Source organism: Mus musculus, chromosome 9 (genome assembly GCF_000001635.26).
Source record: "Mus musculus strain C57BL/6J chromosome 9, GRCm38.p6 C57BL/6J".
In the NCBI taxonomy this organism is placed as follows: Eukaryota; Metazoa; Chordata; class Mammalia; order Rodentia; family Muridae; genus Mus; species Mus musculus.
Window position 1 is genome coordinate 118511262 of NC_000075.6, and position 26542 is coordinate 118537803.

Consider the following 26542-nt stretch of genomic DNA (forward strand, 5'->3'; position numbering starts at 1 on the left):
TTTTTTTTTTAAGTTTAGAGTAAACTCATTTTCAGCTAAGAATCATGCTTTCAGAACCCCATTTCCATCTATGGTAATACAGTTGTGAGAGTTATGTTATTCCTAGGGCAAGGGTCATGCGGGGCCTACCACACTAGGCTGGTTTTTCTTATACGAAGGTGAGGCTCTGGTCAGCTGATGATCAGCTGTCAGGCAGTGAAACGTGAGTGTGAGCCTGGAGAGCAGCACCAGTTTTCTTAGCAAATAACTTGCACCCCTCCCCCAACCCTCATGGAATCCAGGGCTTTGCCCATGTCAGGCAAGTGCTCTACCACTGAGCTGTGTCTTCAGCCCTTTAAATTCACGTGTCTCCAAGTGAGAGAGGCCATTAAAGATCCGGGTCCCCTGAGACCACTGCTTCTCCTGTGCTTCTCTTGTGGCTTCAGAGCACGGTCCGTGACTGGGCTGAATGTTGCCAGGCACTGGACTTTTCTGGGTGCTTCAGTGCTTATTCCTCATCTGTGTACACCTTTAACAGTTTCAATCACTTATTCCTCATCTGTGTACACCTTTAACAGTTTCAATCACTTTGTTTTGTGTTTATCCACAGTTGATGAGGCCTTCTGATTAGACTCATAGGAGGCGGAGATGTAAGGCCCATTTTAAAATTCACATTGAGATATACTTTCATGTGAGTAAAGGTCTCTCTAGGCATTTGGTCCTTTCTTGGCATTTGGGTATTTGGAGAGCTGAATTAATAACCCAAAGGTTTCTCAGACCTTATAGGATCACAGCCGGGAATTGGTTGGTCAGGAGGCATTTCCTCTAGTCAGTAGTAGTTTGTAACCACTCTTCTAACGTTTTATCACCTCAGTCCAGCGAGGGGCTCTTCCCTTCCCGTGGTGGCCGCTGCAGTCTCTCACTCAGCCTTTGCAGCCAGCTTGTTTGAGAATTGGCCCTAGATGTAAGAAGAGTTACAGATGTGAACTGTGTTGCCCCACACTTCACATGGATGCCAGGCCTCCGAAACTCAGGCCTCCATGCTTGTATAGCAGGCACCTTGCCCTTCAGTTTCCCTCGACTTGGATGAAAGCTGTCTGTGGAGTAAACAGAGTTTAGTGGCTACCATTTTCAAAACACACAGACTTCATTATGTGTAGGCTAGATGCCTAAGCCATTGATAAAGATTTATGGCACATTCGCCTATTTACCTATTTAAAAACTTTATGTCCTGGCTTATGTTGTCTTGTCTTGAATGGTAATGGATATCTTATCCCTTAAGGTGACTTGCATATAGCTGATTTTAGTGGATTGTATGCTGATTTTCAGGTCTATTTTAGAAGGGACATGTGTTAGAATTCAGTTTAGGCAAGAGGAAGAGGAATTTATTATAAATACTTGGTAGCTGATAGTTTCTCCAGGGCTCTGTAGCCTGGGCCAATTGCTACATCCTAGACTCTTAATAAAAATGTTGCAAATGTTCTCACCTGGCTCCAGCATGGCACCTCCCACTGCACTGCACCACTCCCTTGGCTGTTTCCAGGTCTGTCCCCATGCTTACTAAAGGGTGACCTTAAACTTTACATGTCTATTTTCTTACTTGTGACTCAGCCTCACGTGGGTGTGACTGATGATAGATCTCAGGTTCCCTGTTGCAGATAAAGGCAGGACTGAGCTAGTAAGTTTCAAGGGCTTTATGAGAGCTGTTTATTGAAGAAAGTTATTAACCATGGGTATGTAGATGTGTCCTTCTTGTCGTTTAAATTCACTCTCAGTTCTGCTTTTGACACAAACATTACTCCTGTTCAGAGATGAACTTTCCTACCTTTTCTAGCCTGGATGACCAACATGTGCCCTGATGTGAAGTGTAGCTTACATGTTTGTTTTTCTCTGTGTATATGCAGTGCTCGTTTGTGTGTATGTGTGTGCACTGTGCTTATGACTCAGCTCTACCCAGACAGGGACAGTGTTCACACACAGGTGACAGTTCCATTTGTCCACTTGTTGCTCAAGTGGATGACAGGTTTTTATTAATTGTTTTTCTCTGTAAAGCTGTGTAGATGTGGAAGTATAAGGAAGCAAGCGGTGAGTGAGGCCAGAGCTATTTGTTACAGTTCAGAGGGTCTTGATGCTTTGGTTTCATGCTTTCAGGACTGCTTTTAGCTCACAGTAGAGTAGACTTCAGACATCAGGTTTGGTATTTGTGTCTTTGTCAGTGTTGATGATTCTGGTAACTGGGCTAATAACATCTCAGTACCTAGCTGTGCTGTGGAAGTAGGTTCAGAGAAAGACTTCTAACTAGAAAGGTGGGCCCTGCTATTTAACTGTAAACTTCATAGTATTAAATGTTTCAGGGACTTTAAAGTTGAAATTGATAACCTTCTTGGTTTTTTTGTTTGTTTGTTTGTTTGTTTGGTTTTTGTTTTATTTTCAAGACAGGGTTTCTCTGTGTAGCCCTGGCTGTCCTAGAACTCAATCTGTAGACCAGGCTGGCCTCCAACTCAGAAATCCGCCTGCCTCTGCCTCCCAAGTGCTGGGATTAAAGGCGTGTGCCACCACTGCCCGGCAACCTTTTTGTTTTTAATGAACTTAAATTTTGAATCATTTTGTTTTATAGAAAAGTGACAAAGATAGTAGAGTTTTCATATTCTCTTCCCTGGGCTTCAGTTCCCCAATATTATATCATCCTAAATATAACCACACCCTTACCATGTGTTCTGCTAAAACATTCTGCTAAATTGATGGATGGTCCGGTCAAAGACCCAGTGACTAGTAGCTAAGTCTTGCAGTTGATTCTTCTGTGGTTATTCTTTCCTGCTCTTGTAATCTGTCCCTTTCCTGTTTTGAGTTCCTGGGCATGGAATGAGAAGAGAACCTCTCAGGGAATAGTATACTAGCCACTGCTGTCTTCTAATCTGTACAATCATTTTTCAATGTAGGCTTCCTCCAGCTCTTCAACACCAACAAGGACAAGAAGCAGGACATCTTCATTTACAGACCAGCTTGATGACGTGACACCCAACAGAGAGGTTAGTGCAGCGCTCTGATGTGCTCTCAGGGAGCTGAGCTGTGTGCTGGGTGGCATCCAGGGAAACAGTGTTGACGAGTCACTTACTTAATTTCTGTTTATTAATAATTCAACTGGTCTTTTTCTTTCTTTTTTTGTTTTTAAACACAAATAGCAGTTAGCTCTTGCAAACTGTTTCTTGGAGAAAATTAAAGAGGATAGGTGTGTTTATTTCGTATATGGAGCTATCAGAATAATTCAGTAATATTTTGTTCAACATAGCATCAAATGGAGAAAGGCCCTATATTTTTAAGCCGGTGGTTAGAAACTAGAAAGTAGCAACACATTACCTATAACAACTGACGTGAAATATTCATCTTTTTTGTATCTCTTTTCCTGTGAAGTATACTATAAATACGGGAGGTGTGAGGGGGACTGATGAGATCGCTCAGTCCAGAGCATTGGCTGCTTTTGCACTGGATCTTAGTATTTGTGTCTTTGTCCGAGTAGACTTAATTTTTTTCAAAATCTACTTTAATTTAGGGTTCTTAAACACTTCAACCTCCCTTCTAGCCCACCAACCAGAAGTAGGGGAGAAAGAAGGTTAATAGGAAAAGGTGGTTGTTGACCTGTTTAGAAGTAGTTCTTTGTGGCCATTCCACTCTTTGTCATCAGGATACCAGCAGTCCAGGTTCATAGTAAACACCAAATACAAACCAGTAGCCAAGCCGTGGCTCTGCTCGATCCAGCAGAAACAGCACAGGCCAATGGAAGTGGCCAGAATCTGCCGGAACACCATGAGAAGTTCTTTAGCGAGTTTCTCTCTACAAAGTGGAGACCAGCAAAGAAGCAGCAATGCAAGAGTATTCTCGCTCTGTTTGCGGGGTTCTGTTTATAGTCTTTCTAAACATCACGGGCCCTCTCAAGTGTCTGTTTTCAGCCAAACATCACATACCCTCTCACAAGATAGCATCCAGAAAAATATCACGTGTCATGACTGAGTTGTTAAGGAAACCAAAATTTCCACTTCAGTTTGGTTCCAAGCACTCACATGGGGACACACACTGTCATCACTCCAGTTTTAGGGGTTCTGACTCTCTAGAAGGCACTGCCAGAGAGTAATGGATCTGCTATCTGCAGTTACAGGTGTTCTTAACCACTCCTTTTCTAGCAGTTATTTTATTTTACATTTATGGTTTATGTCTCTGTGCCATATGTGTACCTGGTACTCATGGAAGTCAAGTATCAGGTCTCCTGGAACCGGAGTTAAGGATGATTGTGATGAGTCCACCACATGGGTGCCAGGAATCGAACGTGGGTCCTCTGAAGAGCAGCCTGTGCTCGTAGCCTCTGAGTCATCTCTGTCTATCTCCTCTTCCCCCACTCTTGACCCTAAAATACTTATTTATTTTTAGAGTCTGCTTGCATGCACGTAAGTGCATCATGTGTGGAAATTGCAGTTTGCTTATCTGTTGGGATGGTTGTCTCTTGTGAGCAGCTTTCTCTTGAGGGCTCAGTGCTCAGCAGCACTTCAGAAGGAGAGAAGAATTCGTTGTTATAGCAACAACTTGGAAGTAAAACAGATATGGAGGTTTAAAATCAACTAAAGATACCTACTATACCATTTGAGCCAGGATTTCTGAGACCGTCTAGGGCATCACAGAGACTCTACCTCAAAAACAAACAAACCAAAACAACTATATTTAAGTGTTTTTTTTTTTTTTTCTCTCTTAAGAGCAGGCGAGGCAAGTGTGTGTTATTTTCTTTGACTTTTTAGTGTGGGTGCTGGGCAGGACACATAACAAAGATGTAGGCTAAAGGGGGCATAAAATCATGTCCTTTGCAGAGGACTTACATATAGAAAGTTACAAGGATTCCAGTAAAAAACTATTAGAGCTAATAAATGAGTTTAGCAAGTAAATGCAGATAAGAAGTTAAATTACATTACATTTCCTTGGAATAGTAATTTTAAGACATCCCAAAGTGAATTCGAGGACAGAGGAAGGTGTTTGACAAAATCTGACTCTAGTTTATGATAGAAACAGAGTAGGAGAGGAAGGAACCTCGGTCACATGGTAACGGTTAAGTTACCCACAGCTTACCTCCAGAATGGGAAAAGACCTCATAGTAAAAATGTTTATCACTTTATCTGTTCTGTGGGTGTGGGGTGTATGTGTGCACATCAGAGTGTGCATGTGGAAGTCAGAAGACAACTTGGAGTCTAGTTCTCTCTTCCACAATGCAGGTCTAAGGGTTGAACTCAGGGGGCTCCCCTGCAAAGATAACTGCCCACTTGGCATCTGTAGTCTCACACAGTTCTTCCAAGTGTACTGAGGAGGGTCACGGTTTTATCTGTTAGCCTGTAGACTGTGACCCTTGTAATTAATTTTGGATGTTGCAGTTATGTGTCCTTGCTTCCTGCAGGACTCTGGTCTGACCACGGCACCATTTCTGGTGTGTGGCTTGAGTTGCCTTTGAAGATTCTCATGTGTTCAGAAGGGATGCTTGTCTGCAGTTGGCTCTTTTGCTTTTTGGTTTCTGATTTTGTTATCAGGATGCATTGACTTCATAGAACAGATTAGTACTCTCCTTTTGTACTTTTTGGAAACATTTGAGAAGAATTTGATCTGGCCTTGGGTAGTTGTAACTGCCTTCATTCCCCCCAGTATTTTTATGCATGGTTTGATTACTAATTTAATCTATAGCCTTTTCAGATTTATTCAGTTTTCTTTGTTTCTTCCTGTCAAATTTGAAAAGTTGTTTGCATTCCATCTAAATTATCTTATGTTAGCAGTAAGAGCCTCACTGTCTTGTTTTCTCTTCTACCTCAGCTAAGGGTTTGTTTCTTTTGTAACATTACCTCTCTGTTACACCTTCTGGTTTGGTGATGAGCATTTTCAGAGTAGGGATGGCAAGTAATGTTTGAAATCTTATTTTTCTCAAGTCTTAGGAACCTTGAGTGAACCCTCTTGCAGTCTTTATTGGATCATTTCTCTCCATCTTTTTACAACTTGGTGTTTCTGTTGGGGCTGGGGAAAGTCACATGAACTTGCTTTTGTTTGTAAAGATTGTGTGTGAAACAGAGCTGGCCTTGTAGACAGGAGAACCTAAACTGGGGTGTTGGATGTGAGCGACATGACTCAGTCAGTCTACCCACATCAGTCTCCTGCAGTTGTGCCATCTCAGACCCTTGTTCAGGCACGTATGTTCTGAGTAAGAACATACGCCTTTAGTTGGCCCTTCAGACATTAGTATGTGTGGTGTGACAGGGGTCACCAGCTTCTGAGGCCCTGAATTCCTTAGCACAGCTCCCCCACTATTCTTTGTGAGAGATGGCAATCAGATTTGTGAATAAAAATAATAAAACGAAATTTAAAAGTTTCTTGGAATTAGTGATGGTTTCTCAGGGAATTTCCGAGACGCCCTTGGCAAAGCTGCTGGCTGTAGAAGCAGGCCTGCTATGTAGAGCCTTCGCCTGGACAACGTGTGGTCCCATCATCCCTTCTTATGTGTCATAGACACAGACATAGAAAAAAAGATTTTACAGTGTTAACTGGCCAGACCCCCCCCCCCGCCCCCCCCCCCCCCCGGAGCTCCCGGGGACTGGACCACCAACTAAAGAATATGCATGGAGGGACCCATGGCTCTGGCTGCATAAGTGGCAGAAGATGGGCTTGTTGAACATCAGTTGGAGGAGTGGACCTTGGGCCTGAGGGTGTTCGATGCCCCAGTGTAGGGGAACACAAGGGGGCAGACAAAGTTGGGATGCCTGTGGTCGTCTGGCTAGCTGTCGCTTAGCTGGAATTGGCAAGCTCCAAGCTCTGAGCGAGATCCCGCTTCAGTAGATAGAGTGGAGAGCAGTCAGGAAAGACAACTGAGGTTAACATACACATGCAAAGGAATCACTGAACATAAAATTTGGTATATATCTAATTCATGATTATTGCTATTTTGATGTAATAGGTTCTGAAAGAAAAAGCACAAAAGAATGTGTATTAAAAGAACTATTCTTATAGATTTTATTTCAGAAGTTTCTTGTGTATGTACTTTTGATAAAAATGATTTTGCACATAAGTAATAATAAGGTTCTTTGTATGTGTTTTATCATTTCTGTATACTTCAGTGCTCTCTTTTGTACCTAAAGAATCCATTTTAGTATTTATGAAAGTTATCCTAAGTGTTTGTGTCATTTACATTTGTCGTTAAGCCACTTTTCCTGTGGTATGATTGACATTAAAGTTACCTGTACCTGGTATCCACAGTGAGTGGAGGATAGATGTGTGAAGTTGGCAGTGTTGGCTACAGTTATGCTCCATACCCATCACCTCCTGGTGTTTCCTCCTCTCATTATTTTGTCGTTGCTGCTGCTGCTGAGGAGGAGAGTGGTGTCTAGTAAAGAGTTAATGTAGTGTGTAAGCTATAGCCTCCTGGAACAGTTGGAGTGTGCAGTATTGTTGGCTGTGGCCATTGTTCTCTGTAGATCGTCAGAGCTTCTTTATCACACACTACTGACCCTCTGCACTTTTGTGCATTGTTTATGTTAGAATGGACTTTATGCCATGTTGCCAGATATATTGGGTGACAGGATGCCTGCTGTAGGCATCATATGTACATCAGTTAGCAAGTGGCTTCCAGGTTGGCCTTCGAAGTCCTAAACTCACTGTTCATCCCATTCCGGGTCTGTCCCAGCAGCTTACAGTTTCTTGGGGGAGGGTGACCGTCATGACGGTGGCTGTAGTATTGAGTGCTGTCGTGTTTTGCTTTGAGATCATGCTATGATTTGTATTTCATCATTTGTTTTGTTTTTGTGCCTCTGCTTGTTACACTGACTGAGACAGCTACTAGCCGGGATGGTAGCAGAGCCTGCCTTTCTCTCTGAATACACTATCTTTGCTTTGGATTCCTCCAAACAGCCCAAAACACAGACTGGCAGTGTGGTGAGTCCTTGCACCGCTTTCTGCATTCCCTTGTGGGGAATCTCCACGTTTGGGCAGCTGCAGCACGGAGTCTCATGTGGTTTCTCACTTACGCTCCCTCAGAGTGTCTTCAGTGTTGTGTTGCTAACCCTGCTCTAAAACCTCAGAGAACAAGTTGCTGAGTTTTGTGTCCGGTAACTAACTGCACTGCAGTAGCACTCCCCTTCCACTAACGTAATGTGGGCCTTCTTTACTTGTTAGAACTACCTACTGCTTACGTTTTGTCCCTTGGAAATGTTTGCTCATACTGGAAAAACCCAGTATACGTGGTTAGAAATCTGTTTTCCTGTTGGGAGGAATCCTAGAGTGTTTGAGACACGACTGACTTTTTTTTTTTTTTTTTTTTTTTTTTTTAAGGAAAATAATGTGTTGTGTAAATAAAAAATTAACAGCATTGCATAGATAGGTGAATTCTTTTATAGCATGTTCATTTCTTTATTTAGAAACTATAGGTAAGAAGTAAGCACAAAGTACATTGTGTTTTTAATTATTGTTTTTTTAAGAATGAAAGGAAACAGTTTTCTCTTTTAATGAATGAATTCATTTTAACTTTTTAAACTTAATTTTAACTTGATATATGTTTTATTTTGGGAAAGGAGACATTGTTTTCTATCTGGAGTATCTGGTAAACTGATGATTTAATAAATTAAAATGTGGCAGGATTCACTTTCTAAGGCTCGCTTGTGGTGCTCCCTTGGAGGATGGCTGAACGGGGTCTGCAGTTTCTCGAAGTGTTGAGAATTGGTTTAACTCGGTAGCTAGTGGAGAAAGCAGAACGTTTTTCTTCTTAAACCGAGTCCGTGTGAAGGCTTGGTGTACTTAGAGCCAGCAGTGCTCTTCAGGTCTAGTTTAAACTTGAGAGAAGGAAGCAGCTCAGGGGGAAGATGCGTTGTGAAGTGACATTTGGAAAGCTGGTTTCTCTGTGGCTCTGGCTACAAGGAACGCTGGCTGTTTACGGAGATTTGAAGCTGAGCCAGGAGTCTCAGCTGTCCAGACTGACAGGGAGATAGAGAAGCACAGGCTGTGTAGACTGCATTGAGGGAGATAGAGAGGCACAGGCTGTGTAGACTGCATTGAGGGGAGTGTAAACTTAAAAGGCACACTAACTTTTCACGAGTACAGACTATAAAATAATTTATTTTCAAGTCTTATCCGATTGTAAAAAATGCTGTAACGTAAGAAGGAGTACTTTAAACTATTTAGAATAAACTTCAGAAGACTAGAAAAACTACTCATATAAATTTTATGTTCATGATTAACAGTTTAAATCTCTCTGTGAGACAAAGGGAAGCCATAGGATAGTTATTTGTATAATATAAACATTTAGTGGGGATTAATTACAAGTTCATCAAGAGCTGAATTTCCTTAATTTACTTTTTTAAAGGTTTTAATTTATTTCCTGGGGATGGGCAGTATCTCTATTATTAGCCCTGGCTGTCTTTACTTGCTATGTAGACCATGCTGGCCTTGAACTTACAGAGATCCCCCTCTTTCCAAGTGCCAGGGTTAAAAGCACATGCCACCCTGCTGGGGCTTAATTTAGCTTTTAAAACATATTTCTCTCTTTAACTTAAACAAAACAGCTGTATCCTTAGTGCCCAGGAGCCAAAAAAAATGGTTATAGAAAGATTGAAAAAAGTATAATTGAGCAGATTGCAGATAAATGAAAACAACTTAACTGAAGACAAGTTTGGCAGAGAAGTGAAGCTGCAGAGTCCAGTCAGCCGAGCAGAGACAGTTGTCAGAGAATTCCCTCAGACAAAGCGCTGGTGACCTGGAGTGTCAGTATCAGATTGCAGTGAGTTCTTCCCACCTCTGGGGAGGAGGGCCCTGAGAGCTCTTATGCTGAAGGAATTCTAGGCTGGAACCAGCACTGGGTGTCAGCACAGGGCACAGGAGATTGTGGCCTGCCCTCTGGGAGCTGCTGCTTTAGTGTGGGGACAGAGATGCCCAGGTATATGTACAGCACAAAGGCATCTAAACGTTGGAGAAGAAAATATGTGGCATAGAGGGTGTTGACTCTGCAGGTGAGCCAGATGGGGATTGAAAGCTGAGCATGGAGCACAGCAGAAAGGAGGACTCTGTAGATAGTGGCAAAAATCTCAGGCTCTGCTGACTCAAGTTTACATGGTGTAGTAACCAGTGCTCCTTAGCTAAACTCTACATACTCAGCTTCCAACTTGCACACACATCCCCCACTTTGGACATTTTCAGGAACTTAAATCCTAAAGCTGGAGTGGTGGTGCTATGGAGTGGTGGTGCTATGGCAGGAGAGGGTCCTTTGAACTGAGGAGTTTTAAGACTAGCCTGGGCAGTTCAGCGAGGCCCTGTTTCATAAAACTAGAATACCGAAGAAATCCTTCATTTGTAAATATTTTGCTTTCTTTCCTGAAAATAAGGTTAAATCATATGGTACAATAAATTTATAATACCAAAGATTAACCTAGTTTATCTTGAGAAACTTGAGAATACGTTAGACAAGCATTCATTTCTCCTTTGATCTTCCCTTGGGCTACCTGTAAAGGCAGAGGAGGCTACCATGCCAGACTACAGAGGCCGTGACTCCTGCTGTGCATGCCTGGTGCAGTTCTGCTGTGATTTTCCCATGAGCCCCTTCTGTGGGTGATGAAAGGTAGAGCAGTGCTCAGGACAGAGCTCCGAAGCTCCGAGGTTCCTAGGGCGGCTCTGCAGTCGCAGCAGGAGGTAGCCAGTGAGCGGTCTTCCTTGGAGCACTCCGCTCACCAACACAAGGAAACAGAAAGCCAGTATGTGTGGAAGAAATTTTCACTAACATTTTTCTCAAAATGTTGACACTGGTTTCATTTAAGTTGCTGGCTTAAAGTGAATGAGGCATTTCAATTTTTAATTTATTTTTATTTTTTGTAACTTTGCCCAGATAATTTTAATTTGAATGGTTTTACTGCAGAGAGCAGTTGACATGACTTCTTTTTGGATAGTTTTCTATTTTAGTGAGCTTTGCTGATTGACTCCCTGTTAGTTTTTGTCATGGAAACTGAATTGGGAACATAAGGGCTTGCAGAGGTGTGTGATTAGCTTGAAATATATTTGCTACTCACTAATTTTTGCTATTGATTTCATGTTTAATTTAATAGCAAAGTGATTTTCTAAAATACTTAACCACACTACTTTTTGCCCTGCATGAAAATATTCTAATTAGCAATTACTAATTTTGTTCAGTAGATGCAAGTGTCTACTAGGTCTTACTAGTTTAACAGGTTTAAAACTTTAGTTTACTTTAGTTCACTTTTTAATGATGTTCTTTCTTGTCCTTAGAATGCATCAACTCAAGCAACAAAATCTCCAGATGGTGTCAGTAAAGATGAGTCGTCCCCCTCTCAGGTTGGTTGGTTACTTACACTACCAGGCCTTTCACAGAAGTGGCCTGTCGGTTGTTACTAGTGTGTGGCTGTCTGAAAGGGTGCTGTCAGATGCTAAGTGGCTAAAATCTTGCTCTGAGACCACATAGCATCTTTGCTCGGGTAAGACAGTTACTATTCCCATTTACAGATGCATGTTGCACAGGGACCCTTTTCCTATAACTTCCCCTCTCCGTCTGTTTAAAAACCACCCCTCCATGCCACTTCACAAACATAGGTTGGCCTTCAAGAAATCACATCTCTGTTCTAGCATGTTCTATCAGTAGAATGATAGCTATACCAAAAAGTCCCAGCCTGAGGATTTTCTTTTATAGTATCTGTTATCAGCTCTGCAGAGTCTCAGAGAATCTATTAAAGCAATACTAATCAAAAATTAAAAGTATGAAACTTTAATATCTATAGAAAAGTATGACATATTTACCCTACAAATAGACCTTTGTAATCAAGGCAGACAAAGTGGCTCAGCAGGTAAAGGTGCTTGCCACTAAGCCTGACTGAGTCTGATTCTTGGGACCCACTGGTGCAGGGAGGGAATTGGCTCCCCACAAATTGTCTTTTGACTTATGTGCTCTGTATCCTGATATGCATAAATGAATTTATAGATATAATAAAAAATTAAAAACAAAAAAATCCCATAACCAGAAATTAATGGTGCTCTAAAAGCCTTTAGCTCCGTCTGGTCCCTTACCTCATCCTCAGAGGTCACCACCGCTCTTTCTTTAGTACTACAAGTTAATTTGACCTTCATGTAAAGTGTTTGCTTGCCTGCCTGCCTGCCTGCCTGCCTGCCTGCCTGCTTCCTCACTTCTTTCCTTTTTTCCTCCCTCCCTCCCTCCTCCCTCCCTCCCTCCCTCCCTCCATTTCTTCCTTCCATTTAGACTTGCAGTTCTCAACTTGTGGGTCATGAACCCTTTGAGGAATCTAATGACCTTTTCTTGGGGTTTTGCATATCAGATATCCTGCATATCACATATTTACGTTATGTCTTATAACAGTAGCAAATTTACAGCTATGAAGTACCGATGAAATAATTTTATGGTTGGTGGTCACCACAATGTATTAACCGTATTAAAGGGTCTAAGCATTAGGAAGGTTGAGAACTGTGGGGCCATGGGTGTAGGGGAAGAGGGGGGAGGGAGAGAGCCGCATCTAGTGGACGCAGGACTGCCAGATGCTTTCCATGTGGCCCTAGATGGGCATCTGGCTGTGTGAAGCCACTGACCCCACACAGCGGGGAGTGGACAAGGGGCAGTCCCCGGTCCCAGGTTCTCAGTCTCTGGCATCCCACGATGGATACGACAGAGGAGCTGAGAACAGAATGGGGGTCCCGGGGCAGCACTCGGCCCCAGAGATATGGGAAGAGAGGGCAGGAGGGGAGGGGGGCACTGGGTGGTTCCCATGCAGGCAAGAGTCCTTAGTATGGTTTGTGGCTGCAGCGTAGCATGGCCTTCTGTCGGGAGATTATACACAGCTCTTTAGGAGAAAGCCCATCCCATTGTTCAAGCATGACGGGCCTTGATGGTCAGAGACAGTCTATGGTTTTAGAGCTTTATTGTAGAAAGGCAGGGAGAAAGAGAAGGTAGAAAGAGAGAGAGACCAGCCATGGCCAAGAGGAGAGAAGAGAGAGAAAAAAGGAGAGTTAGAGAGTAAGAAAGCTTAAGGCTTAGAAAGAGAGAAGTAAAAGCTTAGAGAGTAAGAGAGCGAGAGGGGCCAAACAGCCCCTCTTGTAGTGGGCTTGTTATCTTGCTGTTGCTAGGTAACTGTGGAGAGGAGTCTAGCCAGAAGGCCAGAAGCTTGGAAAGTTGTCTACGTGACTAATAGCCACATGCCCCTCCTGTGGGGGCTGTAGGAGCAGTAACTTCAATAGGAGCCAGGGGTCCAGGAGCCGTGATCGAATGCCTACCATTCCATGTAGGTGGAAATTACCACCCATTGGGTACCACCGGGGTTCAAGATCTCAACTCAGGCAGTGTGCGCATAGCCTATTGCCCCACAGAGAACCACTGCATTAGATAGTTGCACATCTCACCTTGGCTGGTCTAGAACTTACTGTGTAAGCCGGGCTGGTTTCAAACCAGCAGCTGCCTCCTGAGTACTGAACTTACAGTACGAGCCACCATGCCCAGCATGCCTGGCTTCTTCTGTTCATACTCTATGAGATTTATCTACAGTGTTGCTATAATTTCAAGTCTTTTTCATTGATTTCTCGTATTCCATTGGTGAACGTGATAGTTGGCTGATATTCCAATGGTGAACAAAACAATTAAAAAAAAAAAGAAGCCCTGATTAAGAGGCTAATCTGACTTGGTGCTCGTTTTGAATGGTCGTTTGCTGACCATTTACACGTGCCTGTTGGTGCAGGTGTAGGGATGGACTTGGTGGTTTGGAGAGGGTGCTTCTGTTTAGCTTCAACCACAGTTTGTGGTTGATCACTATAAATCACTCCCTGTCCTCATGCTGTGTATTACCATAGTTTTAATTAGCCATCTCCTGGTCAGGAAGTGTTTTGTACTTCAAGAAAACCTGGGTATGGTAGAAAAGAAGAAGGGAAGCTTGGATGTCAGGTGAAGGTAGTCTGCCTTAGGTGAGCTTAACTTCTCAACCCAGGTTAGATTATTACCTCCACAACCACCTCATGAAGAGGGTGCTGCTGGCTTTGTCTTACACAGACAGAGACAAACAGAAGGAGGTTGTGTCACTTAACCAAAGCCACCTACTTACTGTGGAAAAGCTCAGTCAGGTCCCATAGCCAAGACCCTTAGGTCTTCTAACTGTAAGAGGACTGCTCTGCAGGGAGCTACATCTAACACCGTGATGAGTCTCTTATTTCTGCATTTGCTTTTGTTTGTGATTGTGCCTCTTTATCTCCTGTCTCTTCATGCTAATTGTTGCTGCATGTTGTATTAACTTATTCATTCTCTATGGCCTTCATAGTAGTCATCATCATCTTCATCATTGTCATCGTCGTCATCATGTTTTCTGTCCCCATTTTACAGAGGAAGCAGGACTATAGAGCTGCTTGCTCGAGGTTCTATAGAACAACTACTGAGTTGTAGTGAGACTGACTCTCCCATTGAAGGGATGAGTCACTTAGTTCAGGGACTGAGATCGAGGGGGAGTGGGACACGCTTGGCCAACATGTGTAGGTCCTGTAGTACTCCCTAGCTCCAAGAACAAACAAACAAAGTTACTGCGGGTCGTAGTAGACACGGCGGATAAGATGACTAGGGTCTGCAGATGCAGGCTTTGGCTGTTCACTAGCTTCTGGAGACCCTACAAGGCCAACTGTCTTCAGTGTTTCTTCACATGTACTTTATATGTCTAGTCTAGGGTCTTTTGTAAGGATGCTGTATGCTAGGGAACTCAAGCAATTTTCACATGAGCCAGAGGTGACCCAAATAGAATTGCCAGTGAAAGCAGTTGTCAGAGGTTTTGTACAAGAAGTACTCCTCGTCCTTCTGTTCCTCCCTCCACCATAAGGGTAGAACTTGCACATCATGAAAACAAGCTAGAAAGTACAGAGTGACATAACACAAAACTAATTCCACCTCAAAGTCTGCCACACGAGGACACTCTTTACCTCTGCATGTGTCTGTCCTTCATGTCTTCTTCTGATGGCATGTGTGAAAATATACATACAAATTAAAAAGTATTTATAGACAAGTCAAATTGAGCTCATGGTGCATACTGCTTTCTAACTAGACCTTTTACGTTGAGCAGTGTATTGTGAACTTCTATATATCACCAGGTGTGTTCTCTGCTGTGAATATATGGGTGATTCTAGGGTGTACTGTTCCAAACAGCTTGAGTTCATAGGATGGAGCTCCAGCAGACCTGTGTATTACTGGTCCGCTCCACACCAGTTGCCTTCTAAACAGAACTGTCTGGTTAGTACATTACCCTCTCTCTCAGCCTGTATTCTGTCTCTTGAAAAGAGAATCTGGAATCATTAAATCCATGAGCTCACTAGTTAAAACAGACTTGAATTGAGCCTCACACTTCAGCCTGGATGCCCACACTTGAGGCACAATGTGTAATAAAGGATCTAACAAGTGCGTGGGTGGGTGGGACTCCACAGCAGCCCTGTAGGGTCAGCCTGATAAACATGCTTCCTTTTGTACAGATGGGCAGACTGAAGGGCAGCAACTTACTGAAGGCACTGTACTGCCAGGCGATGGCCCGAGAATCAGAGCCCAATTCTCTGACTCCAGGTCTAGACTTTTTACAGAAATTACTAGTGTTTTTCATTTTTCAGAAAACAGTGATTTGCGTGACTTATTTGGAATGCACATTGCATTTGTTTGTGTCTTTTCCAGACCTGTGCTGATGACAGGGCAGTAGGTGTCTGAGTGTGTATTTAACTCATGCTCTGTTGGCTTCTGTTACAGTCGGGTGACACACAGACTTTTGCGCAGAAGCTCCAGCTCCGAGTACCTTCCATGGAGTCTCTGTTTCGAAGTCCCATAAAGGAATCCCTGTTTCGGTCTTCTAAAGAGCCTTTGGTCCGGACGTCCTCCAGAGAGTCCTTGAACCAGCTTGACCTGGACTGTTCTGCTGCGGCCTTTGACCCCCCTTCTGATATGGAGAGCGAGGCTGAAGACGCACCATGGAACTCAGACGGTCTCAGCAGAGAGCAGCTGCTTCAGCGGCTGCGCAGAATGGAGCGAAGCCTAAGTAGCTACAGAGGGAAGTACTCCGAGGTAGGAGCGCGGTGGGTGTTGGCATACACAAAACGCGCCCCTTGGTCGTGTCCATAGCGCTGCATTGTTCTTACCCTGAGGCTGGCCCTGGCCCTGGTCACTGAGGGTGGATAGCTGGTGGCAGACCTAGCTCAGGTCTTTCTGTGGTCCACATCCCTTGCAGCAGATTGGCATTTTGGTTTTCACGTTCTCTGCTGTGTCTGTGGACACCTAGGTCAAAGGTCAGTCTTTGTTTTCTGTGTTCCCCATGCGACTCATCTCTGACTAGAGTAACTTTAGAAGTCAGACCGACTTCTCAGACAGTCATGGTTACGTAGTCTGATGTCCTCAGCGATTTGGCTCATTCTCATTGTACCAATATGTAAATTTAAAATTTTTATTTTCTTTCATGTGTCTGTATGTGCATGCATGAATACATGCCATAACACATGGGAGGAGAGGCTAGAGAAAGTCTCGTGGGAGCTGGTTCTCTCATTCTACCTTATAGACTTCAGGGATTAAGCTCACACAGGCAGTGCCCTCGGCCACAAATACCCTTGCCCACTGAGCCATTTGACCAGGCTTTTTTTTATTTTTTGGACATTTAATTTTTTGCCTAACATGAATCTTTACAAACCTTAATTTTTATTTTAATGTATGAGTGTTTTGCTTGTTTGTATGTGTGTGTGTGTGTATATATATATATATGTATATATGTATATATGTATATATGTATATATGTATATGTATGTATGTATATATGCACCACTTGTGTGATTGGGACTCTTGGAGATCAGAAGAAGACGTCAGATCCCCTGGAACTGGAGTTATGATATGTTCAATTGTGAGCTGCCATGTGGCTGTAAAGAATTGAACCGGGGTCCTCTGAAAGGTTAGGAGCAGCTCGGTGCTCTCGGCTGCTGAGCCGGCTCTCTGGCCTCCTGACACTGCTTTTAGTTCCTAGGTCACTGTCTGGGGTAAGTGAGGAAGCAATGGTGCCCTTTTGCTTTTGAAACAGAGTACTTTGGGAACTAAAAACACATGTTTTGCCTTTCTTGAGTCCCTTTCTGTCAAGTGCAGTTAAGAAATTCTCCTTCGGTTATCAGCTCTTTGTTATCAGTGGCTTTTGTTTGTGATGCTCAGTATGCATCATTTTATTTTGACATGGCTAGTAAATATTACATTCAATTTTAATGAATGTTGCACTTCAGGGTTAAGTGTAAAGTTAGTCCAGGTTTCGCTGTCCGTGTAGCTAGTTTACTGTCTACACTGCCCAAACCAAAAGGAAATGAAAACCTTGATGACATAGATAAATTGCCTTTTTATTAAAATTATAAATGGTGGCAAGCTAGAAAGGAATCCCATGAACTCTGGAGGTGTAAATGGGGCACTGAGACCAGGTCTCTCTCATAGCTGTGGAACTAGGTAAGTTTTCCCTCAATTTTTAAAAATTATTATTTCTAACTGCTAGTAATATGTTGATCATGGTCATAATTGTGATTGCTTATCTTTATGCTATGTTTATAGATTTATCCAGTTTTAGATCTGCATCTTGAGCAACAGGACAGTTAGCATTGATGTATGCCAGATGCTGTTTGCATTTAATTTTGTACCATCCTTATGAAGCGAGCGTAAATTTGCTTATTCTTGTAGAAAACAGACTGGGGGTCCATAGAGACTGAGTCACTTACTTAAGGCCACAGAGCAGTTGGCAGAGTCTGTTTGGTGCTCAGTTCCTCTGGGTGTCCCCCACTCCAGGCTACCTTAGGGTCAAACAGCTTCTCAGGAATAGGAGAGGTCCTAGCCCGGGCGGCCACTTTTCCTGGGGTGACGCGAAGCCAGGCCTAGGTGCCTCCTAACTCTTGTGCTGTTCTTCCTCACCCCCACTCTTTTTTCTGAGCCTGGAGTTAATAAGGCAGGTCTACTGGTCAGTAAGCAGAACTTGTTCCCAGATTCCGAGGTCTGTTCCTAGACTCCCGTCCCCTTACATTGCTAACTGCTTCTTGACTCTGTCACTAGCAGTGACATTTAGGAGCACAGATCACCTTTCCAGGGAAGGTGGAGCGGGGATTACTGGGCCGTGCTTCTCTCAGAGCTGCACTGCGCTCTGCTGACGTAGGTCCCAGTAGTGTGTTGAGTGTCACTGTTGGCTGTGAAAGGCTTACAGGGCTAAAAAGATGTGACTCAGCCTAGCAGTGGTGGCGCACACCTTTAGTCCCAGCTCTGGGAGGCAGAGGCAGGTGGATCTCTGAATTCAAGGACAGCCTAGTCTACAGAGTGAGTTTCAGGACAGCCAGGGCTACACAGAGAAACCCTGTCTCAAAAACAAAACAACCCAAAAAACAAACAAAAAAACTTCCAAAACAACAGCAACAACAAAGCTGCTACTCCATGACTTCATCAGAGTGTTCTTGAATGTTCATTCTGATTAGGGTTAGGGCTTGGATTCCTCATTTCTTTCTGTTAGTTATATATTTCTTTTATCAGATTTTCATTATTGTTTAATCTTGTAGCCCAAAACAAGTTACCTTGAGAGTTTTTAAAAACAGGTTCCTGTCTCTCCACCATGTTCCTCTGCTCTCCGTGAGTCTGTTTTGGGTCAGGCCCTGGAATGTGTTTCCAGCAAACACTTGCATAATGTTGGTTGCAGATGTAGTCAGTCTGTGACTCTGACAGATAGGTGCCCTTCCACCTCAGGCGAGTTGGCAGCAGTTCTCACCTTTAAATTGTGTGTTGAAATCTAAAGTGTGTGAAGATTCACTGGCTTACAGTCAGCTTCCATCCTCTATTCTAGATATGGACTTAGTGGGTTATTTCCTTTCCTTACGGATTGAGTTAGGTCAGTTGTCTATACAGGACTGTTCTGATTGGTTTTCCACCTTTATAAAGAGCAAGGTTTCAGCAGCAATTAGAATAGTGAGTTGTATGTATTGAGAAGTAACTAATCTTATCTCGGTGGTTGCTTTGTTTTAGCTCGTCACAGCGTTTCAGACTCTTCAGAGAGAGAAGAAAAAGCTTCAAGTGAGTGACTGACCGACCATCGCTGACTCATCCGTGCTTTAAGTCAGAGAAGCTCTCACGGATATTAACTTTCCCTCTTAACTAGTCTACGTAATTTCAGATCTTACCATTGCTAGAGGTTTGGTAAAGAGTAAGTGATGGAGACCCTGGAGATGGTTTCCGTGTTACATCCGTGTTTCCTTGAGTTCCAGGCCCCCACTGCAGAAGATTTTGATTTAGGATGTTTGCCTCTTTGAAGCACCTTTTCTGCCACTTTGGTCTGCAAGGGTGTGTGTGTGTGTGTGTGTGTGTGTGTGTGTGTGTGTGTGTGTGTGTGTGTGTGTGTGCGCGCGCGCGAGCTTGTGTATGTCAGTGTACAGACACACTCAGCTTTATGAGTATTTTCAGCTACTCGGTACTTGAGCCTGTTCCTTGGTACTAGGAGCCAGCTGCTGCTTCCTTTGGCCTTTGGATATAGCTTTACACAAAACTATAAAATCTCCAAGGAGTTTATTGACTCTGCTGGCAGCCCGGTCCCCTCAGCCCTTCTCTCCGGGAGCTCTGTGCTCCGAGCTAACCCTTCATGTGCCCTCTTGTCACTAGTGTTGTTGCTGCCACTTCAACTGTCTCCCCACTGGCAGCTCAGTGCTTGTGGCTAATGATAAAGATCACGAGTAGGTAAGGCAACCTCAGTAGCCAAGTTCCTGCTACTAAGACTGATGCAACACCTAGGGCAGCACAGGTCGAGCCACATAGTGTGCCTGCACAAACCAGAAGGTGTGGTCATAGTGTCTGCACCAGTCATAGCAGACCTTCATGCAGAATTGCATTCATTGTAGTCGTGGCAAAGGAGGGACTGCATTTACACTGTCGCAGCCCCTCCAGGCAAGAATGGAGGATTATATTTGCACCAATCATGTAGTTTTTGTTGGGCCACTAGGGGAATTATTCTCTTTTATGCAAATAACTACTGGTCAACTACAGTTTACCAAGTACAGTTCGCTTTTTGCTTATAGGGTCAAAAAGGCCAAGACAAATTAAACCGTCGTGGCTAGGACAAGGACCTTCAGTAGACACAAGCTCCATAATGTCTATGAAGTGTTCAGAGTAGCTGATGCTGGTCAGGATGGCTGTCTAACTGCTTGGCTGATAGTCTTTCATGGGCCCAGGTTACCAGGAAGTGTCTAAAGCTGACAATAAGTCCCAGTGCTCCAGCTCCCAACATTTTAGCTTGTTTAAAAGAATAAACACTAAAAGTGCTTATGATAAGTTTATCACTAAGAGCAACAGTAGTCTGCAGTATTTAAATTCTGCTCTGGGGCCTCAAAGAGGCAGATCCTGCTAATCCATATTGATAACAGACATTTTATCTACCTAGTTCCTTTTTCTTATTGATTTATTTATTTTTGTTCTTATTGTTAGACACACAAATCCAAGAAGCTACAAGTTACCCCATTTCTCTTGTTTTCCTGAGACAGGGCCTGTGTAGCTATCGTCCTGCCTCAGCTTCCTGAGTGCTGTGATTGCAGGCATGCACCATCGATCTCCTTAGTTCTTTACTTCTGTATCTGATGACAGGAGCACACAGTCACTCTGTTTTCATGGACTGCAGCTGGCCATTCATTCTCTGTACTAGTGAGAACACCCTGCCACCCTCCAAAGTGTGAGGCATACACCTTTTAGTAGGTTACTCTTTTAATTTGATTAAAATTATTTTTTAAAAAATTAATTATTTTTATGAGTATGGGTGTTTTGCCTGCATGCCTGTCTGTGACTATATGTGTGTCTAGTGCCAGCAGAGACTTGTAGAAGGTGTCAGATCCCCTGATCTGGAACTCCAGACAATTGTGAGCTGTCATGTGGGTGCTGAGAATTGAACCTGGGTCCTCTGGAAGAACAGAGTGCTCTTAACCAGTGAGCCGTCTCTCTTGGACTTGATTCCTTCTTAATGGACAGTTACTAATCTAACCATTTGTAATGCTGTTCATGAGAATTAGATTTTTTAAGAACAGAAACTTTAACAACAGATAATGATAATTAACGTGGTCTTTGTACTCTATTATAGTGAAATCATTTGCTTTTGAACTTTGAGTTTATTTTACAAATCTGTTTATAGTTTGACTTCTGTGTTTATGCATTTTAGTAAATGTAACTATTGACATAGATTAGACTTTTTTTTAACTTTTTGCATGAATATGCCCTGTAGATGTTTAACTAACTTTTTTTTTTTTTTTAAATTAAAGGGTATATTGAGTCAGAGTCAAGATAAATCACTTCGGAGAATTTCAGAATTAAGAGAGGTAAGTTTAGTGATTGGTACTTTGAGAACAGTGATTGAACTTCCTCGTTAGTAGAGGTGTTTTGTTACACACCCGGCTGACCTGTGTGTAATAGGAAGTGACCAGAGTCTACCTGGCTTGTGAGCTCACACTGCACATCTGTGGTTTTGTTTGTGTAGCTTTCCTGGGTACATGCTGTTGCTGTTAGAATTAATGAAATAGAAATGTATCCGCCTGCAGTGTAAGCAGTCAGTATCAACTTGCAAGGTTTAGTTGTTTGTACTGTTAAATATTCTAGGTTTCTTTTTGCCTTTCCTGTTGAGCATATTGTTGTTGAAACAAAATGACTTGCAATTTGGAGTGGTGAGTCACTACAGGGTTAGCTTGAGCTCCTTGATGTCATGGCGTGGCAGCGTTTCTGCCCTGGCAGTGGGGAGGCTTTTCAGATACCCCTTCATTGCTACTCCCTGCTCCTCTGCCCTGTCCTGCCCTGTGCCCAGCAACAAGCTTTGCGCCTGCTGCAGTACTGCTGGAAGCACCTTGTTGCCTGCTTTTGTAGGAATGTTCTTCATGGGTATCAGTTTTAAGAGCTTTGAAGTAAGTGATTTCAGGAAAGATAAGAGTAGTTTAGAATTTTATATAACCTGAGTAGAATTTTGTTTGTGGAATTTATTAGTTTAGGATATATAGTATGTTAAAAGTACAAATATCTTTAAAAAAATAGCAGACTGGTAAATGACAAGTCGCAATTGCTAGTATAAGGCTGGGAATATAGCTTAGTGGTAGAACAGTGCTGGAGGTGGGAGAGGAAGAGAGGGAAGGGCAGAGAGGGAAAGAGAGGGAAGCTAAGCTTCGTCTGCCAGGAGGCAGAGCAGTGCAGCAGTTTTTCCTGTGAGTCATCCCAGCCCTGTTGTCCCTTCATTATTTTTAATGACACATTATCCATATTACTCATTACATTCTTGTATCACATTGTAATTTCACTTGTACTGAAATTGTGCTTAATTTCTAATTTCTTCTTACATTTTGTATACACCTAGCTCTTATTGTTTTGTCCTTTAAAACATTCTTTTTTTTAAAATATTTTTTTATTACGTATTTTCCTCAATTACATTTCCATCTTTAAAACATTCTAAACATTGTTACTGCACCAAGAACGAACATTGACCCTTACTATACAGATAACGGTAGGGTAGCCAGTTTTCCTTTGTGAAACTTGTTTTGAGCCCTAGACTAATTCCTTCTCCCTATGAAGTGATGGTGAAGGGACAAAGCCTCACCCCAGGCTGGCTTCTGAGGCTGCATTGCTGGTTTGACCTGGAGGACAGTTGGTGCTGAGGGTGCAGGGAGAGAAATCACCTTGAAGTTTTTTCAAGCTGCCTTTACTTCTTCTAGAGGGACAAATCATGTCTTTCTGCTTAATGTATTACTTGTTCATTTTCTTGCATTTTGATAATAATAATAAATGAAGGTCATTGATGGACTCTTATTTGGGACAAGAAATATACTGTCCAGGTTTTCTGTACTTAGTGATTAGATACACTTGTCGTTGGCGGGCAGCCTTGCCTGCATTCAGAGAATGGACAGTCGAGGTGGGCGGAGTTTCGAGGGTCCTTTAAGAAGTGGCATTTGCACTTCAGGAACTGGACGTTTCTTACTTGGTGTCAGCAGGTAGGTTGGGAGTGCTGGTGACTCAGCCTGTATCGTGGGTGATGCTGCTGGTGCTGTTCGTCCCGTTACAGCTCAGTCGAAGGCTTTCATCTTAAGCTCCATTTCCTTTGTACATCACTATTGTCTACCATTGCAGTTCTTTAAGACGATGTTCTCATTGGAGACCCTTATATTGTTTAAGGAACAAAATTATTGATGTTACGGTTTTAAATGTTAATGTCTTAAGCATTGAGGGTTCTCTAAGTACTCTGTACTTTTATCTTAAGAGTGAGTCAAATCTGAAGTGATGATGCTGTGAACTTGTTGCGACTGTTGTTTTATATAGAAAATTACCTGTGATCCCTTCTATGCTATAGGAGCTGCAAATGGACCAGCAAGCAAAGAAACATCTTCAGGACGAGTTTGATGCATGTTTGGAGGAGAAAGATCAGTATATCAGTGTTCTCCAGACTCAGGTAAAAGAATGGGTCAGAACATGGAAGCCTTTGATAAAGTGATAGTCTGATAGCTGAAGAGTTTCAAATGTCAAGAGAAAAAAACTTGATTTAAAACTCTGTCTTTCTTCCATTTTAAGAGCATATTTAGTTTATTGTACCTTTTGACTGATTGTGGCAGCAACACTAATGTAATGGCACATGCAGCAAAGAGCTGCACTGCAAGTCTGCTCTCTTCACTGTAGCGAACATATCGTTCCCTCTCTCCCACTCCCTCTCTCCTCTCTCCTCTCTCCTCTCTCCTCTCTCCTCTCTCCTCTCTCCTCTCTCCTCTCTCCTCTCCCCTCACCCTCTCCCTCTCTCCTCTCTCCTCTCCCCTTCCTCCCTCCCTCCCTCTCCTCCCCCTCTGGTTTTTGTTTTGTTTTTTGAGATACTTTCTCTGTGTATCCTTGGCTGCCCTGGATTTTGCTATGTAGACCAGGCTGGACTTGAAATTAGGGATCGGCTTGCTTCTGCTCCCAAGTGCTGGGATTAAAGGTTTGCAGCTCCGCCTGGCTTCACCCTATTTCTTACAAAATTTAAAGAAAATATTTCTGTTGTACTTTTTTTTTCCTAGTAATGAACTTCTTTTCCTTTCTTTCTTTCTTTTTTTTTAAGGTTTCTCTTCTAAAGCAGCGATTACAGAATGGCCCAATGAATGTTGATGCTCCCAAACCCCTCCCTCCCGGGGAGCTCCAGGCAGAAGTGCACGGTGACACGGAGAAGATGGAGGGCGTCGGGGAACCAGTGGGTAAGCTCCTGTGTCAGAGCATAGTTCAAACATGAGATGACAGTGTCGAGCATTCAGGATTCAGGCTGAAAGAACAGACCCTAGCATTTCTCCACCTATTCAATTTGTTTGTTTGTTTGTTTGTTTGTTTGTTTTTAAATTGACTTTTTAGCTAGGTAGTGTTAGTGCTTGCCTTTAATCCCAGCACTTGGGAGGCAGAGACAGGAGAATCTCTTGAGTTCGATGCCATCCTGTTCTGCACTGTGAGTTCTAGGACAGCCAGAGCTATACAGAGAAACCTTGTCTTGGAAAAACCAACCAGCAAATAAAAAACCAACCGATTTATTTATTTATTTATTTATTTATATTCAGAAAAAGGGCAATTGATTTGAGACTAAAAAATTGCATAAACTTTAAGGAGAGCAAACATTTTAAAATAATTGAAGTATATAAATTATGTCATACTATTTTGGTTTTTTTGAGACAGGGTCTCATTATATAACCTGTATTGCTCAAGTTGTGATTTTTTTTTTCAGCCTTAGCCTTCCAAGACCAGGCTTACAGGTTTGCATCCACATCTGCCTTATGTCTTCGTTGTCTTACCAAGAGACTCACAGTAGACTTTGGTTCCGTTAGAGGCAAAATAAGTTGTGAGCAGCTGGCCATCTGAGTGATGAGCCTACAAGGGACTGCAGTTCCTGTAGGTATGAGGACGGACTCAAACGTAGGCGGTAAAGCCTATAGTAACTAGAACTCCTTTCAGGAGGAGAGTAGGACTAGAAAGAGCACTCAGTACTTTTGGGATGGAACTTATCAGGGCTTGGGGTGGCCCCCCTCCCCTCAGTTTTGACTTTTAAGTAGGCTAGATCCAGTTAATGCCAGTGTCTGTGCCATTCCAGGGTAAGGAGTTCATTTTATACTTGATTCTTCATCTAAGCATCACACAGTAACCAAGAGTATTTTGAAGAATGCCACTTGCATACGGGGGTGTTCCTTCTCAGTGTAGAAGAAGGCTGTGCAGGGACTGGGCTGTAGCTCCGTGGTAGAGTGTGTGTTGAGCTTGCAGAAGACTCAGCAAAGCTCTCCAGATCCCTGCCCTCCTCATCCCCTAAAAAGATGTCACTGTTGGCAGAGTTCCTTGTAACCCTTAGGCTTTTTAAGCTCATCTCCTCAGTGTTGGTGTGCATGTGGAGGTCAGAGGACCTCGCCAGCACGTGGGTCCTTCGCACACTAGGCCATCTCATGTCTCCTCACTTGTGTGTTTAGTGACTGCCCTGCTGATGCTGATGCTGCTTTACCTTGTAGGAGGTGGGACTTCCGCTAAAACCCTGGAAATGCTCCAGCAAAGAGTGAAACGTCAGGAGAATCTGCTTCAGCGCTGTAAGGAGACAATTGGGTCCCACAAGGAGCAGTGCGCACTGCTGCTGAGTGAGAAGGAGGCACTGCAGGAGCAGTTGGATGAAAGGCTGCAGGAGCTGGAAAAGATGAAGGTAAGAGACAGCTGACCTCTGCTCTGTGAGTGTGTGAAGCCAGATCAGCAGGCTCGTGCGTGGCCTGTGCTTCCTCTGGGAAGCTGCCTTCATCCTCCTGTCCGTAGGCATGGTGGAGAGGGTGTCCTGGTGTGAGCACCCAAGTGCTCTGGGTCTATAGCATTTACCATACATTTGAGATTTCCTGTGTATTCCTCATTACACCATAAGGGCTGTTTAGATTAGATAAGCTGCGTTGAGTTCTCATAGGAGGTGAAGCGTTATTAGAGATGGAAATGAATTTCTAAAACTTTTTTAGGAGCTTCATATGGCTGAGAAGACTAAACTTATCACTCAGTTGCGTGATGCAAAGAACTTAATTGAACAGCTTGAACAAGATAAGGTAAAACTCCCAAATGTATGATAATGAAATTTGTCAGGGGCCCCTGAATTTGCTTTGAAAGCAGTTAGAAGCATTTATATATACACCAGCTTTTCAGATTTTCATAGCTGCTTTCATGAAAACTATTTTTAATTTCTAGGTTTGTGCAGTATTAGCATTAGTAAGCCTGGTTTTCTGCCGTCAGTGCTCTGCCATAGACACAGCAGGAAAGGTGCTCACAGCCCATACCCGTCTCGGTTAAGACTGCTGCTGCGTGTGAATGGTTTCAGGGTTTTAGTTTACACATTATAGAAGTAGATTGATTGATCATTGCCTGAAAGGTAAAGAAGGGCTAATGTATATGTTAGCATAAGACTGCACATGTGGATCTAGGATGCCTAGGAGACTGGAGGATGCAGGAAGGGCTGAGACAGAGAGCAGCCAGCACCTAGCAGGCAGCTTCGAGATTCACAGCTGGATAAACAGCTTTGTCCTGCTT

General features: G+C 43.1%; 1 protein-coding gene across 22 annotated transcripts in view; it reads left to right on the top strand.

The window, feature by feature from the left end:
• Golga4 (golgi autoantigen, golgin subfamily a, 4) overlaps positions 1 to 26542 on the top strand; it is a 76324-nt gene that overhangs the window by 5066 nt on the left and 44716 nt on the right. For 11 of the 22 annotated variants that reach the window (XR_003947952.1, XR_871210.3, XR_003947953.1 and 8 more), the window contains exons 2-11: positions 2919 to 3008; positions 7825 to 7923; positions 11257 to 11322; positions 15749 to 16060; positions 19013 to 19060; positions 21283 to 21339; positions 23346 to 23444; positions 24081 to 24213; positions 25498 to 25682; positions 25981 to 26064. Coding sequence is in view for 14 of the 22 variants with exons in the window: in XM_006512187.4 (XP_006512250.1) it covers positions 2919 to 3008; positions 7825 to 7923; positions 11257 to 11322; positions 15749 to 16060; positions 19013 to 19060; positions 21283 to 21339; positions 23346 to 23444; positions 24081 to 24213; positions 25498 to 25682; positions 25981 to 26064 (1173 nt within the window). In the remaining 8 variants the exon portion in view is untranslated. The other 11 variants (XM_017313477.2, XM_017313476.1, NM_018748.3 and 8 more) reach the window with 6 other exon arrangements.